The sequence below is a fragment of the Chelonoidis abingdonii genome, chromosome 10 (assembly GCF_003597395.2).
Source record: "Chelonoidis abingdonii isolate Lonesome George chromosome 10, CheloAbing_2.0, whole genome shotgun sequence".
In the NCBI taxonomy this organism is placed as follows: domain Eukaryota; kingdom Metazoa; phylum Chordata; order Testudines; family Testudinidae; genus Chelonoidis; species Chelonoidis abingdonii.
Window position 1 is genome coordinate 28,355,840 of NC_133778.1, and position 19,679 is coordinate 28,375,518.

The following is a 19,679-nucleotide window of genomic DNA, read 5'->3' on the forward strand; positions in this document are numbered from 1 at the left end:
TTACTTAAATCAAAGCTAATAAACATATGAAACAGCACAGCTAATCTTTTTCCTTCAGCGCAATCCTTTGTGATTCCTGGTTAGCTACTTCACTTCAGCAAGCTATTCACTCCCCTAGCTCTGCAATGAACATTCTGTGCCAAAGCTGGAGTGTTCTGGTCAGCAACGGTTATACACATAACTAAATGCCATTGGTCAAGTTAAAGAGGTGTCAACTGTCTGTTGGACCATTATCAGAAAAAACAACTAGCTGCTCTCTTACATTTTATTCTGCAACTCTGTCATAGACAATCTAAATGTCATTCTGTTTTATGTTTCAGCTTTTTTAAATTTTAAATACTAGACACAAGTTAGGTCACTTCAAACAATAGCTGGCTAAACAAATGGACAACATTAAAACACAGCTAGAAGGTTCTAAAATCAGGCAGTTAAGAAGTTGCCATATTCAGACTTAGTTGATAGTTACTAACTGTTTAAAACTAGTTGGGAAGTCAGCATGCACCGTAACAGAGTTAATGAGTGAAGATTTCTAAAACTGGATTGCACTGGTAAAATTGCACTGGTAAAATTAAATAATCACACTTACGATAAGACAGTTTTAGAAAAAATATATAAGCAAGGAATCTTGATTTTAAGTTAAACCAGTTGTTTAAAGTGACTTAGGATTATTATATTATTATAAGTGGGATTTGTAGCCCCACATCCCATTATATGACCCTTTTTTCAAGTTGCTTACAACTTTGCAAAACTTTAGCGGTTTGGGTTGAAATTTTCCATGTGTTGTATCTTTTCAGGGAACATTTCACCTAAAATGGTTCAGCTCATTCAGAGAAGAGAGGGAGGGAAAGACATATGTTTTAATAATTATGGTAATCTCTTTCTTTAAGAAGCTCTAGCAACCCCATGCTCTGTGGCTTTAAATTTGATGGATGGAGTGGGTCTTTGTGCCAGGGATGTGCCTTTTGCAACCTCCATGAAAATTCACCCAAATTTGGTCAAGTTAGAAGACACTGGAAAAAAATCAGTTCGCACATGCTCAGTAGACACTTGCTAGATCACAGCTTAATTCCCCAAAGATTCTGTCCACACCGGGCATCCTCCAGGTAAGGGCTGAGGAGGACTTTCCTTGCAATTGCAGTTCCCCACTGTTCTGGGCCATGCTGGGTCCAGGTCCAGATCCAGTACCTGGACTGAGAGCAGGGAGCCTGCCTCTCCAGTGCTCTTAATACCCTGCTGACATCCAGGCACCCATTGATGTGGAAGGTGCCCGATGCAAAGACAGAGGACACAAGAGCTGGACCTGGTTGGGGAGGGGACATGGTAGAATGGGGCAAGGAACCTGGTGACGGGAGACGGAGGGTGGTGGGAGAAAGGGAAACTGGGAGTTGATGGAGGAGACTGGGAACTAGTAAGGTGGGGAGGAAGTGATAGGGGTAAGAGAGAATGAGATCACAAGAAGCCATGGTGCAGAAGAAGAACTGGCTCAGGCTGCCAAAGAGATTGGAACAAAGAGCTTGGCGGAATATTGAGACTGAACAAGAGGCCCAGTGAGGGAGAGTGGGACTGTGAGCCTGTGGGGAATGTGAGTATGGGAGCCTGGATTCGAGGTGGGCAGCACAGATTAGATGAGGAAATGGGAGAGGGGAACTAGGAATGGCTGGGCAAGGAGACTAGGACTGAGAGTCCAGAAGAGGAGACTAGGACTTGCTGGGCAATGAGACAGACTGGGATGAGTGGAGACAACAGGTTGGTAAGGAGAATGGAAATGGGACAAGGAGATGGAGCAGGGACAAGACAAGACTGGGACAGGGACAGGTTGGAGGGAAAGGCGGAAGAATCTGTGCCTACTAGAGCACACTTCCCTCCAGAATCTGAAATGGAGCCCAAGATTCTTGAGTCTCACAGTTTCTCTAATGTAAGTAAACATATGTAAAATTCTTGGGCAAAGCTTATCATCCCCCTTTAGTGCTGGTCCATAATGGCTCACAGCTTAGTACTACTATCAGTTACTCTCTTAGCTCAAGTGGGAAGGGACGGTGAGATGGATCCAAAGGTTCCAACCCTGCTGATGACCCATGTGGCTCTCAATATGATGCCACATGATAGAATCATAGAAATGTAGAGCTCGAAGGGACCTTGACAAGTCATTGAGGCAGGACTAAGCAAACCTAGACCATCCCTGTCAGGTGTTTGTCCAACCTGTTTTTAAAATCTCCAATGATGAGCATTCCACAATCTCACTTAGAAGACTATTCCAGAATGTAACTACCTTTATAGTTAGAAAAATTTTCTTAATATCTAAACTAAAGCTCCCTTGCTGCAAATTAAGCTCATTACTTCTTGTCCTACCTTCAGTGGACATGGAGAATAACTAACCAACATCCTCTTTATAACAGCCCTTTACGTATACGAAGACTTATCAAGATCCCCCCCCCCCCCCCCCCCCAGTCTTCTTTTCTCACAGTCAGGTTTTCTAAATTTTTTACAATTTTTGTTGCTCTCTACTGCACTCTCTCCAAGTTGTCCACATCTTTCCTAAAATGTAGTACCCAGAACTGGACACAGTATGGCAGCTGAGGTCTCACCAGTGCTGAATACAGCAGGACAATTACGTTCCAAGTCTTACATACAATGCTGCTGTTAATACACCCTAAAATGATATTAGCCTTTTTTGCAACTGCATCACATTGTTGAATTACTCAATTTATGATCCATTATAACCCCCAGATCCTTTCTGGAAATACAACCACTTAGCCAGTTATTCCAAATTTTGTAGCTGTACATTTGATTTATTCTTCTGAAGTGTAATATTTTGCACTTGTATTTACTGAATTTCATCTTGCTGAATTCAGACCAATTCTCCAATTTCTCAAATTTGTTTTGAATTCTAATCCTGTCCTTCCAAGTGCTTTCAATTCCTCCCAGCCTGGTGTCATATGCAAATTTTATAAGCATACTCGCCATTCCATTATTCAAATCATTAAAGAAAATACAGAATAGCATCAGACTCAGGACAGACCTTTGCAAGACCCCACTAGATATGCCCTCCCAGTTGATGAGCACCCTTTGAGTCTGGTCTTTCAACCAGGTGTGCACCTACCTTATAGTAATTTCATATTTCCCTAGTTTGTTTATGAGAATGTCCTGTGGAACTGTCTCAAAAGCCTTACTAAAATCAAGATATATCACATCTACTACTTCCCCCTTATTCACTAGGCCAGCAACCCTGTCAAAAAAGGAAGTTTGTTCTTCATAAATTCACACTGGCTATTCCTCATAACCTTATCATCTGGCAGATGTTCACAAATTGATTGTTTAATAATTTGTTCCGGTATCTGTCCAGGCATCGAAGTTAGGCTGATTGGTCTATAATTTCCCGGATCCTCTTTGTTTCCCTTTTTAAAGATAGGTACTATGTTTGCCCTTCTCCAGTCTCTAGGACTTCACCCATCCTCCAGGAGTTCTCAGAGATAATTTCTAGCAGTTCCAAGATTGCTTCAGCCATTCCTTAAGTACTCTAGAATGAATTTCATCAGGCCCTGCAGACTTGATTACATCTAACTTATCTAAATATTCTTTAACCTGTTCTTTCCCTATCTTGACTTGCATTCCTTCATGGAGAATTTGTTTTTTTCATTTTGCTTTTTAAACAGCCTAGGAAATTATATACCCACATCCCCACAGTTAAAAGAATGTTAAGTTTGCAAAGTGAAGCACTCAAAAGACAGGAAATGCCAGAATCAAGGTTGTCTGTGAAATCTTAATTCTGCCTGTGTGTGTGTGTATGTATTATGGTACAGTCCTCAATTACATGATCAAATGATATTTTCCCAAAAAGATGCTTGCCTCATTCAGTGCTCAGGTCAGATGAATCAGGATGGGGATGAATCAGAGCTGTATAATAAAGGAGCCTTGTCTGTGGGATTCTGCTTCATTTGTTGCAAAAGTTGAGAGATGTGTACTGAATGAGGCAGGTAACTGAAGGAAGAGAAAGGACAGTCTCAGAGATAAGGCAGCTGAATTCTGCCCAGCAGAACTAAATTCTATCCCTGCCTCTGCTACACAGTCCCTGTGTGATGTTAGGCAACTCACTTAAACCAAACTGATCAAAGGTGGTCGCTCATTGTGTGTTCCTCATTTGCTGGGTGCCTGAATTAAGACCTGGAGTATGATCTGTAGAGGTTCTGAGGAGTCATGGAAGCTGGGAGACATTCCAGAAGACTGGAAAAGGGCAAATATAGTGCCAATCTATAAAAAAGAAAATAAGGACAACCCAGGGAATTACAGACCAGTGAGCTTACCCTCTGTACCTCGAAAGAGATGGAGCAAATAATAAAGCAATCAATTTGCAAACACTGAGAAGATAATAAGGTGGTAAGTAACAATCAGCATGGATATGTCAAGAAGAAAATTGTGTCAAACCTGATAGCTTTCTTTGACAGGGTAACAAGCTTTGTGGATGGGCAGGAAGCGGTAGACGTGGTATATCTTGACTTTAGTAAAGTTTTTGATACTGTCTCACATGACTTTTTCATAAACAAACTAGGGAAATACAAGCTAGATGGAGCTACTATAAGGTGAGTGCATAACTGGTTGGAAAATCGTTCCCAGAGAGTAGTTATCAGTGGTTCACAGCCATGCTGGAAGGACATAACAAGTGGGGTCCCACAGGGATCAGTTTTGGGTCTGGTTTTGTTCAATATTTTCCTCAATGGTTTAGATAATGGCATAGAGTGAACACATAAAGTTTGCAGACGATACCAAGCTGGGAGGGGTTGCAAGTGCTTTGGAGGACAGGATTAAAATTCAAAATGATCTGGACAAACTAGAGTGATGGTCTAAAGTAAATAGGATGAGATTCAGTCAGGACAAATGCAAAGTGCTCCATGTAGGAAGGAACAATCAGTTGCACGCATACAGAATGGGCAATGACTGCCTAGGAAGGAGAACTGCGAAAAGGGATCTGGGGGTCAGAGTGGATCACAAGCTAAATATGAGTGAACAGTGTAACGCTGTTGCAAAAAAAAGCAAATGTCATTCTGGACTGTATTAGCAGGAGTGTTGTAGGACAGATACAAGAAGTAATTCTTCCGTTCTACTCTGCGCTGATTAGGCCTCAGCTGACTATTGTGTCCAATTCTGGGCACCACATTTCAGGAAAGATGTAGACAAATTTGAGAAAGTCCAGAGAAGAGCTTCAAAAATTATTAAAGGACTAGAAAACATGAGCTATGAAGGAAGACTGAAAAAAATGGGTTTGTTTAGTCTGGAGAAGAGAAGACTGAAGGGGGACATGATAACAATTTTCAAGTACCTAAAAGGTTGTTACAAGGAGGAGGGAGAAAAAATTTTCTTCTTAACCTCTGAGGATAGGACAAGAAGCAATTGGCTTAAATTGCAGGAAGGGCAGTTTAGATTGGACATCAGGCAAAACTTCCTAACTGTCAGAGTGGTTAAGCACTGGAATAAATTGCCTAGGGAGATGGTGGAATCTCCATCATTAGGGATTTTTAAGTGCAGTTGGACAAACATATGTCAGTGATGGTCTAGATAATACTTAGTCCTGCCTGACTGGACTAGATGACCTCTTGAGGTCCCTTCAAGTTCTATGATTCATAGATGCAATGGAAGCTGTGCTTTGAACACCTAAAGTACTATGTAATGCTAAATATTCTGGAAAATCAGATCCTGAGCATTTCAAATTGGGTACCCAAAATTAGTAGATACTTTTGACCTTAATATCTCTATCCCTCAGTTCCCCATCTGCAAAATGGGAATAATAATATCCCCACACCTCATGAGGTGTTGCAAAAATAAATTATTTAATATTCCTGAAGCACTCAAATAGTATAGCAATGAGCATCATAGAAAGCCAATGAGGAAATTAACAACTCCGCCTTCAGACCAGGGTTTGAATAGCATAAAATATAAAAGGCATAGGGCCACCCATTGAACAATAAGGAGAAAACAAAATATTGAATAGCTGTTCTTTAAATGAGCATCATCCATTCTGTGCACTGAATGAGGCAGCAGTCTGGTGTAAAAGACACGGGATCATGTAATTAAAGCCTGTATTAAAATGCACACGCACAAGGGAACTGAATTAAGGTTGCACAGGCAACCTTAATTCTGGCATTTCTCAACTTCTAGGAAGCCTGAGTTTGGGCTCTCTTGCTCCTCCAACTTCAAACCAAGGCATATGAAATACCTCACTGATCTACCAGCTAGTGGTTTGAGGATTTGTCTGCTCAGGTGAACTCACATAGCTTCCACTTTCCCTTTCATTCCATTCCATTCCCTACTTATTGCCTCAGATTCCTCCCACATAAATGCTGAATTCCCACCACATACAACAAATACTGTGTTTGCCAGTTGGAGTGGTTTCTTTGTAGTCCTGTTCCTATGCCAGGTGTCAGAGGAGAGCACAAAATCTAAAGCAGTTTCATTTTCCTAATTCAGTGTATATGAGGGTTTGCATAAGCTCAGTTTAAGACTGACATCTGAATGAACAAACTACTAAAACAATATTCTTACGGACATGCTAAACAACCATTTTTACTAGATAGATTATGCTTCAATGCTCTTTATACTTGTCTAGTCAGCCTTTATAGCTGCAAGATAAAGAACAAAATTAACAATTACTAGACAACAGAGGAGCGAGTCACTCCTTTAAGTGATATCTAAAACTAAATAGAGGATTTCTGAGTTAAAATATACCTCTGAAAATATTAGTAAGGTATCTTCTGCAAAGGAAGCAGCAATTGCAAAGCTCCCATTAATGTCAATAGGAGCACAGTAAGATTAATGCAGAGCACTTCTGGAAATCGTGCCCATTAACTCCTTTAAATTTAGATTTAGGGGTAATTTTGCGCATCTTCCTTTAAAAATAATTTTTGTTGTTTTTGTACAGATACCTCTAACTGCCCTTTTACAAATGTAGAGGATGCTTTGTATTGTAAAATCATGAGATGCCATGATGATGATAATGATATGAAAGTATAGATAACTAAACAGGCCACCCATCTGCACATAGGCCATGTATCCTACATTAGAGAGTACACAGTAATCAGTAATTCTGCATTTGTCACAACTATTTTTGCTGCCATTTGATCACTGCCACATGAGTCTTGATTTGATGATTCTTGGAGCACACATTCAATCATCAAACCAATTAATATTATGGATTGAGCAGTAAAGGAATTTAATCAATTTTAGAGGCCTTTTCTTTTTAAATGCTGGGTTTATTCTTTGTTGGTGGGCTTTTCATGCGAACTGGGAGAAGAACGTTTAAAAATTTACCTCAGGATCTTCACAGCGATGTTGAAAAGGTACCATGCTGCCCATAACGGCAGTTCCCAGAACTGACATAAAGGACATTTTGTGATCTGACACCCTGGTCTTTTGCCAAATAACTGCCTGAAACAAAATGGCACAGAGTCAAATTTTTGACATTATATTTAAGTTTGTTGAACTCAAGTCATCTGCAACATTTCACGACTGAAAACATACACAACTGCACACTTATACAGGACATGTAATGTTCTATACTTTGATCCTCCTGCATTCATACCTTTAGTATGAACATGCACTTGACAGTACTTTATGATATATCATCTCATAAAATCTTACTCCTAGTTTAAATAAAGAACAAGAAAATGAAGAAATCTGTTCCCACATATATATTGATCCTGGATGTAACTTTAACTTACAAGGATTTCTGCAAGAATTGAATTTGTGCAATTGCTGAAAAGTAATCAGCAAAAGAATATATTATGGATCCACTCTGCCCTCATGTAGTCTGTGGGTTTGTATGGCTGTAACTGAATCAGATTGAGGGTCCTAAAAATGCATCTTGCATATTCTTCGTACTGGCTGGCATCATAACATAAGAGTTATGATGCTCATAGTACCATGGCCAAAGTATAAATCCCTGGCCTGGGAATCATTAGGTTGGATTTCTGTTCCTAGACTCAGTGTCTAACTATCACTCTCTCTGCCTTAGTTTCTTTATTTGTGTAAAGAATGAAATTATGCTTGCTTGCTTACTCACATCTTCGTAAAATGCTATACAGTTGAGAATAATAAAAAAGGCTATAGAATTAATTATACACCTTGCTATGTTGGTGCAAGCCCCTACATAGACAAGTTACACTGGATTTCAGTTCCTAGAGAAGACAGGGTCCAAGACAGAAGTACAGACTTAGCTTTGAACCTCTTAGCTTTTGTCATTTTGTGCCAATGTTAACATAGAACCTTGAATTTTAGTTAATCCCCTAGTTTTGGGTAAGTTAGAAGAAAAAAATGGGTGGTATGTATTAAGTGCTTTTATTTATTTATTTTTTTAAACTGCTTCTAGATACCTATGAGATTTAACATGAAAAATGCTAAGGACTGCTACTCCTGTTACCATCTGTACTGTTCAGACACATATTCAGGTATACAGGAGTTTAAGATACAGGTCTGCCTACATGAATTTAGTCTTTGGCAACATGGGGCGTAAATCTACCCCACACTAGCCCACCATACACTAGCCATGTGGACCATGCTAAGGCACAGTTCTCTAGTGTGTTTTAATCTACTCCCATTTCAAAGTGGGAGAGATCAAAGCACACTAGAGAACTTTTAGTACACAGCAGCAGGATCTATACAGACACTTAGCATGCAGCAAGCTAGTCTTTCTAGCAGGGCCCTTACCCTTCTTTTTGCCCTGGCCTTTCCTGCTGACTGCGGGGGGGGGCTCCCCCAGAATTGCAGGGGGCAAGGGACATGGCAGCAGCGGAGGTCACCCTGTCGCCTGCTGCTGCCAGTGCCCCAGTGGGGGCGGTAGCAGGTGGTTCGGCAGCAGTGGTAGAGGGTGGGAAGAGGTGGAGGAGGGGCAGCGGGGTCTGCCTGAGGGGTCCCACCCACCTTGTCCCTTGCCATAATGAGAGTGGGGGAGGGGGACATCCCAGCTTGCCACAAACTAAGTATTTGTGTAAACAAATCCACAGATGAATGACTTGACAAACTACAATAGCTTGAGCTCCCTCAGAACCATTACAGTCTCCCAACAAATATCTGCTACAGATATTAATGACATACCTTAGCTGAGGTTTTCAAAGTAAACTAGAGGATTTAGTCACACAATTCATGTTGAAATTAATGGGAGTGGTCTGACTAAATCCCCTCTCCTAGTGAGCACTAAAAATCTTTATAATTATACATAGACTTTAACCAGTGCTTCATGTTGACTATAGTAATCAAATAGCTGCATCTAAGTGTATTTTAGTGTGCAACATTCCCCAAGCGCTTCAGCACCTAAGCACAACAGGATAAATTAAGATAAAAAATGTTAGATTTAACCTGAAATCTGTTTGCATTACAATGTTGAATTTAAAGTGTCCTAACGTGCAAGGCATCCAAGAAATACAAAGTAGTTCATAGTATTCAAGTACCGGATATGAGTTGCAAATATAATAACTGAGCAAAAAATATACCTACAACTTCAAGAAATACAATACAGAGCCTTAAAATCCCACCTGTCCTCCAAGTTATTTCCTTCCTTTGCAGGGTGCATTCCACTGAAGAACACTGAGATCCTCTAAAAATGATACTCACTTTCTCCATAACATTTGGAATGTTCACGCTGCAGATATAGGAGACTACAATTGCTCCCCAATCTTTATTTCTTCTAATTACACATCAAACACATTGAGCATTGTACTGCTGGACTTGCTACTTGAGTCTAACTCACTTAGAGTATAAGAATATAATCATGGGATCATTGTGACCATCACCCTCTCCTTCCACTGCAAGGTTGAAAAGCCCTGAATTTGGTGGTTCTGGTTCACTGGTAGTGGACAGCAGAATGAGAAGAGCCACATTTCTAGGAGTTCCATAGGAGCTCCACTGAGGTTCCCACTCTGCTGCTGAATGGCGAGCACAGTAGATAGAGGGGCAACTGCTGCTTTGAGGATTTAGCAGCAGCTCTGAAGTGGTATTGCTGATGCTTCATAGAGTGAGTAGTGGAGGAGGGAAATTCTTCCTCCCTGTGCCTCTCTCTACTCCCTGCCCCATAAACATCCTCAAAACAGTGAGGAAAGAATTTTCCCTTTAGAGTTCCTCTTTAAAAAATGCATACTTGTTACTGCTTCTATTTTGAGTTATATCTACATTTTAAATGATCAAAAGTGCCAATTTATCTTCACTAGATATTATATTTCCAGTGCGTGTGACCAAACTGAGAAAGATGCTTGTGACACAACTAATATAAACATCACACTGTTTATTTTAGCTTGTATTAACATGATGCCACAGGTACAGATATAAATCCTAGCTGCTGATTAATGCAAGGATGTCATTGCACTGCCTGACCTGCTGAATGGCTGAAAAAAGTTCATTTCAATAAACTGCCTTAAGAAAGCTATGAAACATAAGAACTTACTAAATGCAAACTCTGTAAAAGAGGAAACTGCTAACAATTTGGGGGCACATTTTTACTGATCAATTATTTCTTAAATATCAGGATTAAAAGCTGTAGGCAAAACTCCTGAATCTAATTACTAGAACACGTTAGCTCAAAGTTCTCACATTGCAGAGGTCAGTCAACTAGTTAAACGTGCATATCGGGTAACCACACAACAGATTGGTTTAGATTCATTTTCAGAACTGGCTGCACACTATGAAACAACATGGCATGATACTTTAAAAATAACTGGTAATCTAAAGAATACATTATAAATGCATTGACTTCACCAACAGGTTTTGAAAAAGAAGAATCAAAGCTGTTAAGAAGAAAAGCTACTTATATTTATTTTTAAAAGTGTCAGTACTTCTCAGTGAGTTTCCTGCAACAGTTGATTTTTATAACCTTGCTTATACCCTGAAATTGTGCTAAAAATATATACACACACACACCCCTATATTTTCTAAGTCACATAAGCCTGGTGTCTGTGATGAGCCAAGTAAGAATCTGACTCTAGTCAGTATGATGACACTGCAAAACACCCTAATTAAAGATATATTATTACATACAGACCATCTTAGGTTTTGTTGGAGCTGACCAAATATATCCTTGCTCCCTCCCCATTTCATTGAGGGGCACTGCATGAATTAGAAGGCATAAAAAGCCGTAACACATATAAATATCTATTTCACGGGCACAGATTAGTGTATTGACACATTCAGAGTTTGTATATACAGTACATACATTTTCTAAAATTACACCCCTCACACACGTCATTCAGACCATACATCTCTGTTGCTAAATTTTAGAGCACATATATATAGGCCAAGATTATTCTTGGTCTTTTGAGCAGATGCATAATAAGTGGGGAAAGAGTCCCTCATTTGCATCCCACAGCAGGAGCTGGGAACAATGCTTTTATGCTTGTGAAGAACAAGAGCTCTTCAGAGTCATTCTTTCCAAAGACAATAAGGAATGTCATAGGGCCAGACCCCACTCCTCAATCAGCCTTGTTTCTTAATACTCTGACCAGCAGCCATGTTAATACTTTTACCAGCATAATTGTGCTTGTTTACCAGCAAAAGAGAAAATCTAATAGTCAAAACAGAGAATCGGAGGTCAAGGGAATTGGATTCTATTCTGACTCTGTCACTGATGCACAGTGTAACTTTCAGTGGGTCAATTAACTTGCCTGAACCACAGTTTACCTAGCTGACAAATGGAAGTAATTAATCTTTCCTGACATTGCAAAGCACATGGAGATCCTTAGCTGAAAGGCGCTACATCCATAAAGGTTTTGTCTTCACTGCCAAAAAAAAGGTGTGCATTTACCAGGTGATAACTAACACATGCTAGCTATCATGCTCTAAAATCATAGTGGAGACAAGTATGTAATTTTTACTGTAAAGTAGCTAGGTGAGGGAAACATAATGTGGTAAAAACTAGAGTGCCTCGTCTCGACTGGCATTTTATAGCACGAAAGCTAAGGCATATTACATGTGATCCTGAATAAGAATGGATTTAAGTGAATGCTTAAGTGTTTCTTGAATCAGGCCATAAATCTTTTTTTGAAAAGTGGAAAGAGGCTGCAGGCTTTTGTGGGGGTTTTACAGGATGTGTGTATAGAGAAATTGCAAATTTCCCAAATTTTCCTATAAAACTCCAGATTAGCTGGATTATTAAAACAGAAAAGTGACAAACTGGTGACAGCCTCCAGCAAGCGTTACTGAAAGTCACTACTAACCACTGAAAGATAAAGATTATAGCCTGTCTACTAGGAAGTATGGAAAATGAAAATAAACTGGCAGGAGAAGTGGCTAGAGCTGTAGGGAAGATAAAGGAACAATTACACCACCTTCTCCTTATGGTGAATCAATAAACATTAATACATTTTTATGGGGAAGAAACTATACTTGAGAGTCTTGTCAAGGTAAACCTAAGGGCATCTAAATTAAACTTACATTGCCAAACTTTCTTCTGCTTAGCAGGCATACACATGAATGTTGGATTGTCTCCCTGTTCTTGTCAGCATTAGTATATTTATATGTTTAATAATCTGCCTTGAAATTAGTATTGGGGAAATTAAATTTAGGTTTTGTAAATGACCCAACCATTTTGTCATTACAAAACCTAATTTCCCCAATACTAATTTCTCCCTACTGTTACTCACTCCTTCTTGTCAACTGTCTGTAATGGATCACTCTCTTACTGCTTCAAAAGTTATTTGTCCTACCTTGGTATCCTGCTGTTAATTATCTCGTTAGACTGACTTAACACTTGTTAAAGCAACATACATCCTTTCGTGTATTTATACCTGGTCCTGCATCTTTTACTTCAGACATCTGATGAAGTGGGTTCTAGTCCACGAAAGCTTATGCCCAAATGAATTTGTTAAGTCTCTAAGGTGCAACAATGACTCCTTATTTTTTTTTTTTGCTGATACAGACTAACATGGCTACCACTGAAACCTGTCACCAGTTTTTAATAGTAACTTAAAGGGTGGGGGAACCTCTCCTCCAACCCTCAAATATTTTAAAGATTCCCTAATGATTAACGGTCAATTGTCCTATCCATTCTATAGGTGGAAGGGACTCAAAAAGATGTGGAATTGAAGTGTGCCATCTTCATGGCATTAGCTGCTCCTTCTCCACATACATCTTCCCCCTGGCCTCCAACACAAACATATGCCTCAGTAGATATCAGACACTGCAGAAAGGAAGGGGTGGGCTACAGGCAAGTTTGGGGGATAGTAATTTTCCACAGCATTATCTCCCCACCCCCAACAAACCCAAGGGATTTCCTGAGTAAATTAATGCTGACTCTGTCAGCACTAACTTACTCACTTAGGTTTCCCCTCAGCGATGTGAGCACACCCTCCCAAGAAAGGAGACATTTCAGAGAAGCAGGTGGTGGAGAAGCTCTTGACAGCATGATGTCTAACAGTCATGCTTGCTAAAGAACTGGTAGGCATCAAGAGGAACTGGAAGGCACTGCAGGGTCACAGGGTCTCCCTGTGGATAGCCCTAGCCTCCAACAAAGCCCCCAAAATCCACACAGATTTTAGAGGGAGCGGCAACTTCTCTGACCAACCCACTCTGTCAGATCCATAGGGAAGGGATAGAGAAACTCTGCTTCCATGCATGACAGAATAAGGAGGCAATTCTGCAAGTAAAACTCGCAGCGTCCAGATGTGATATCTCACCAGGGGTAGTGGTAGTGGTAATGTTTTAGCATTAAAACAGTAATGTATACGGATTCTTAAACTGTAAGGAAAAGTTCACAGGTCCACGTTGTTTCTGCAGAGGGGTTGATCAAATAAAAACTCCTCTAGAGCTTTGTCAACACAAGATTTTTATTTTTGGGAGGGGGGGCAGGACAACTAGATAGTTTGAATCAGTGAGATTACACAAATTGCAGTGGGAGACTGAGAACTGAATCCCATTTTTAAAAGCATTTAAAAGCCTTTGCTTTTTAGTATTTATTATCAGTCAACAAAAGCAACACAGGATATCACTGTAACAAAACACAGTGGCAAGATTATAAAAAGGCACATCTCCAAGAAATTATTATAAATAATTTCCTCATGGCTTCCTCTCCTAATCCCACCCGTGTATACAAAGTAAAGCAGTCTGAATGTCTGCAAGAGCTGAAGACATATATTAGCTATTGCAGTACATACTGTACACGTGAAGCAGTCATTGTTATGAGATTTCTCATATATACTGTGCTGTCACTTGAAAAGCATGATGGATGGGAAATTGGATGGCTCAAGGAATTAGTAATAGGATACAGAGCATTTCACCTCTAGGTCACCAGTTCGAATTCAATCCAGGTTGGTAGTGACCAAAGGTTGTCACCATCTGACAGCTGTTCGGCGGCTCATGTAAAATGAGTTGATGGTCACTGCACAGTTCCTAGTAGGCAGGTGCTCACATCACAAAAAAACCATACCATAATTAGCATCCTGTTTGGCTTCCTTGGCAAAGAGGCTGTAGAGTGAATGGACATAAAGACTAAATTACCCTCCAGGTTAAGCTGAGGCACATTGGCAGGGAGTTGGGAAGCCTACATCACCAGCATATAGGCTCTGCGGGTATGCAGTTTGCAATGTTGTCAATCCAGCACCTTTCACAAGACTCTAAGTCCTTTTCAATTAAAAAATAAATAGGTTGTAGGCTCATGACAAAACAAAGTCTGCAGAGTCCTGACTGCACCCACCATGAGGTAGCCACCATTTTAGATTCCTGTAAACTCATATACTTTAAGATTTAAGATTGTTAGAGATTTAATGTGCTGCTTTGAGGATTGCGTGTATGAAGATTACAAACCTTCAAACACAACTGCAGAAGACTTGCTCCTCGGAGGAAAAATTCCAAATCAAAGGGCCTGATTCTTCATTTGCTGCATCTCATTTGGGTCTAATCCAAAGCCCTCTGAAATCAATGGAAAGACTCCTATTGATTTTAGTGGGTTTTGGATCAAATCAACAGTCATATAAAATACACGTTAATTCTACAAAGTGCAAGGCACTGGAGGAGCAGCACCCTCCCTGTAATGTAAGCTGTTTTGGGGCTCCTGAGGCCTGCACAGTGTTAAAACAACACCGTTAAACAAAACAGTTAAAAATGAAGTAGTAAACTGGAAAATTCTGAAGACTAAAACCACAGTCAGGTGTAACTGCACATACAGGAATTCAAAGTGCCTGACCTGATTCACTACAGCATTACTCTAGATCACCAGTTCTCTAACTGTGGGTCGGGAACCCAAAGTGGGTCACGACCCCATTTTAATGGGGTCGTCAGGGCTGGCTTAGACTTGCTGGGGCCTGGAGCGGAAACCACTGCCTGGGGCCAAAGTTGAAGCCCAAGGGCTTCAGGCCTGGACTACGGTGCTCAGGTTACAGGCCCCTGCCTGGGATTGAGCCCTTGGGCTTTGGCTTTGTCCCCCGTCCCCTCTCCAGTCAATGGGATTTAGGCGGACTCAGGCTTCACTCCCCCACCCCTCCTGGTGTTGTGTAGTAATTTTTGTTGTCAGATGGGGGGTCGCGGTGCAATGAAGTTTGAGAACCGCTGCTCTAGATTTATGACAGAACATTGATAACAATTCTAATTTTCCCTTCTGAGAAAATATTACATTTTAAATATCCAAAGCACCCAAACCTACTAAGTTATGAGCCAATTCTCAGCCACAATTCCCATGTATTCTTTAAAACTTCTAGTTTAGAGGCCTAATTTACCACTCTTATGCTCCAATTTTACATCATCACCACAGACTGACTGGCATTTAAATTGATCCTATCAACTGACGACAAGGACCTGAGCATTACTGTGGATTGCTCAATAAAGATCTCTGCTCAGTGTGCAGCTGCAATCAAAAAGCAAACAAAATTAGAGGATGCACAAGGAATGGTATGGAGAATAATACAGAATATATAATATAATAGAACCCTGTTTATCCGACCCTCCCTTAACCAGCTCTCCGCATTTACCGAACAACCAGGACTCCAGGGCCAGAAGCAGATGATCTCTCATGCCTCTATTAGATGGTGCTACAGCATCACATTGTCCCATTCTCTGGTTTATCCGGAGATTTGATGATCTGATCTGGCCCTGGTAATTAGACCAGATAAATGGGGTTCTACTGTATCATTATATAAATAATGGTTCATCCCTATCTCAAAAAAGATCTGGCAGAATTAGAGTGTGCTAATGAGACAAGCAACAAAATAATCAGAAGCACCGAAAAATTCTTATATTACGAGAAACTTGAAAGGTTGGGATTGTTCACTTTAGAAAGGAGACAAGAAGGGACATGATGAAAATATACAAAATAGTGAACGGTACAGAGAAGGTACATGCATAATTTTTATTCATGAAATGTTATGATACGAGAAATAAGGGACATTCCATGAAACGGAAAATAGCAAATTCAAAACTCATAAAAAGAAATACTTTTTCTACACAGAGCATAATTTAACTGTGGAACTCATTGCCACATGATGTCACTGAGGCCAAGAACTCACTTAGATTCAAAAACAAATTGGACACTGATATGGATAACAAGAATATCCAGAGTTATAATAATTAATATGGTTTAATAAATGTTTTGGAAAGGAGACAAAAATACTTCAAGGCTGAAGACAATCCCTAACTACTACAGTTTAGGACCACACTTTCATGAGGGGCAGATTATTCCACATCGGCCTACTGAGAGGTTTCTTGACGATCCCCTGAAGTATGATACTGACCATGGTCAGAAACAAGACACTGGAGAGATAGGAACTGCCATACTCGATTAGACCTATGACAGATCTTTTTATAGCTGAATGTGGAAATAAAAATTGTAGTGGGGTGCATGTCCCCGAGACAAGTGCAAATTTTAACCATTGGAGGGAAAACAAGCCAACAGACCCTTAATTTGTGAAATCTGAATTCCCCATACCAGAAATGATATCCAACCCTGGGCAAAAGGGCCAGCACAAGACCTATTCAACACTTAAGCCCTATTTTGTGCACTGATGTGGGAGTTTCAAGTGGTCCATGGGCCTTGTGCTGGCCATCTGCCCAGGGGCGAATTTCACCCCATTAGAATGTGTGACAAACATATTGAGCTGTTTCAATTTGTACGAAGATAAAATTACTTACCGGGTTCCACGATCATTTTTGCCTTCTCCAAACAAGTGTTTTTCCTTCAGCAGAAAATAATACTAGATTTATATAGTGTGTTTGGGGGTTAAATCTCAGAGAATTTGACCTGAGCAATGCATTTTACTTCAATATCAATTTGAATTCCATTTTATTAAAAGGTTCAAGTTTGTGCTTTACAGTTCCCAGTTACCACAATGCTCATCTTTTTGGGGGGCACAGACTCTGGATGTGCTAACCAAGTTAACTTCACACAATTCAACTCATTTAACATATAAGGGAAAGTATTCTGATTTAGGATTATTTTATCTAACCCTCTGCTAAAAGTTGAGCAAGTACTACACAAGATTCTGTGTAACTTAAGCAAGACTCATATACAGGAATACCCAATACACAGCTTTAAGATATGACAAGATATGTTTCCTATTGATTGGGTTATTTGAGATTTATTTTTTTACCCTACAAAAATACAAAGTTTGAAACAATTAAAACAAAGCTTGAAACAATTTAAGATGGCTGAAATATTTGTATCCTAGCTCTCTGATTCAGACGAGGAAATCAAGCTTTAGTTAAGGTTTTGTTTTGAACAGGAGTACGCACTTGGTAATAATGGAGAAATACAATCAGCCTTAAATAACTTCTATAGAAAAGAGCAAAGAAATAAGAATGGACATAGTTGCTTTGCACAAACGTAACTGTGCCACTCAATTCATTTAAATTTACTTATCAACTCACAATTTTTGTCCACATACTTACTATCATGTAACCTCCTACGTGCAGAAAAAATGAAAGAAGGGACTATCAGGATGAACAGTAAAAAATTAAGACAACATTTGGTCAACAATATTTGTGTCAAATTATCATAGAGCCCACAGCCAAACAAAGATGTATCACCACACGTTCCAGAAAAGACACACTCCAAAATAGGCTAGGCTTGGAACTTTTTTGGGAAAAGCTTTTGAATGCTGCATATTAAAGACATAGAGCTCAACTGTCCCCCATACTGGTCTTCCTCACACAGGGACTAGGAAGTTCTGTTGCCCCAGTCTCGGGTATGGCCAATCTGTGCTTGATGTAGGATTTTGGGGTGGACAGGTCTAGAATGACACAGGTGGTAATATCTTAGCTTCGAGCTCCCCAAACCCTAGGGGTTGCCAAGTGATAGTTCAGCCCTGACTCAAATTAAAGCAACCATAAGTCTTCTCTAATGTACAGTGGAAGTAAATAGGATTTTACATCAGCAGAAAACCACAGTGCAGTGCACTCAAACCACACTTTTTCCTTTCCCTGACATGCCCCTGATGCTAGTCGAGGGGCCCAGGAGAGAGTGAAGCAGAGCTGTCAATGTCAGAAATGGCATACAGCTAACTATGCCAGTGCAGCTTTGTGAGCTTTAAGGATCATATTGGGAATCTCATCCCATCTATCTTAGGTATCTTAGAAATACTTATCACGCTGGTATTACTTGTGGAGTTTCCATCTTATTATTCCGTTAAAGGAGGTTTAATCCTGAAACCCATTGATTTACCAAGATCTGCTGGGGTCTAAAACCATTTGTATGGAATCCCTTTACCCCTGAATTATCTTTGAGTACCATGGCAGCAGCTGCAACTACCGTGCTGAGTGCTGCCTCCAACCCCTCTTTCGAGGGCAGCGGTTCATTGCAGGACCTGTGAGAAATGATAGCTCATAATCACTCCAAGATGCTGTATCTGAAATTGTCAGTACTTCTACAGTAACTTTAGCAACCTAAAACATATCTTGACTATTTGTGGACTGATATAGATGGCTTGAATGGAACTATTCATTGTGACACATGGAAATTTTATGTATCGTCTTCCTTTCCACCTGTTAAGGAATTTCACAAATAGCAGATCAAAGTGCATGCAAATACTCACATTTACTAGTGATTTAGCTAGTTGCTACAGATTTTACATTTGGAGTTGTTGTAGCTGCTGTGGCAATGAGAAAGTTCCAGTGCCAGGGGACAACCATCTTTATAGAGCAAAATATACCAGGAGTTTACAGGTGGCTGTAATATGGCAAACGGGACTGAAAAGTCTGACACTGTTTAAACAAGAGTAGCTAACTCTGGAATGTGCCTGGTTCTCCATCAGGCAATGTCAACTTTAAGTAAACTCTCAGAATACTTTTGTAAATTGTTTCTATTTGTCTGTCTCATTATTCAATATGCTCTCACGGAACACGGTGATGAAAGAAGAAAAATACCTCTTTCTATCATACCCATACTGGCAAGAGGATCAACATTATCAGTATTCAAAGAATGTCTTGACAGGATAAACCTTCATAAAAAGAAGGAGCACTAGTTGATCCAAGCTGTCAAAACAGCAATCATACTTCAAGGGTTGATTTGCAAAGTGTGTCAATATTTACTGCTAACGCAAACAAAACATTTTTAGCAGACACAAAGCAACCAAGCATTTCCTATTTCAGAAATTCATTGATAAATATACTCAGTGCCACTGAGAAAACAAAGTGTAGTTTTCTAGAAATTAATCCAAAAAGCATGAAGAGTTGTTGTTGATTCTTCATCCAGTATTTTAATTTTTCTTTTTTTTTATATAACAAAT

At 39.9% G+C, this 19,679-nt stretch overlaps 2 protein-coding genes across 12 annotated transcripts in view; one reads left to right on the forward strand and one right to left on the reverse strand.

Annotated features, from left to right (window-relative positions):
- Positions 1 to 19,679, forward strand: part of HIBCH (3-hydroxyisobutyryl-CoA hydrolase) — a 315,629-nt gene that overhangs the window by 280,175 nt on the left and 15,775 nt on the right. The gene's annotated exons all lie outside the window — the stretch shown is intronic.
- Positions 1 to 19,679, reverse strand: part of PMS1 (PMS1 homolog 1, mismatch repair system component) — a 109,907-nt gene that overhangs the window by 36,515 nt on the left and 53,713 nt on the right. For 10 of the 11 annotated variants that reach the window (XM_032802619.1, XM_032802616.2, XM_032802621.2 and 7 more), the window contains one exon: positions 7,300 to 7,416. The exons of the other annotated variant lie outside the window; for it this stretch is intronic. In XM_032802619.1, coding sequence (XP_032658510.1) covers positions 7,300 to 7,416 — 117 coding nt within the window. The remainder of the gene's footprint in view (positions 1 to 7,299; positions 7,417 to 19,679) is intronic. 11 annotated transcript variants of the gene reach the window in all.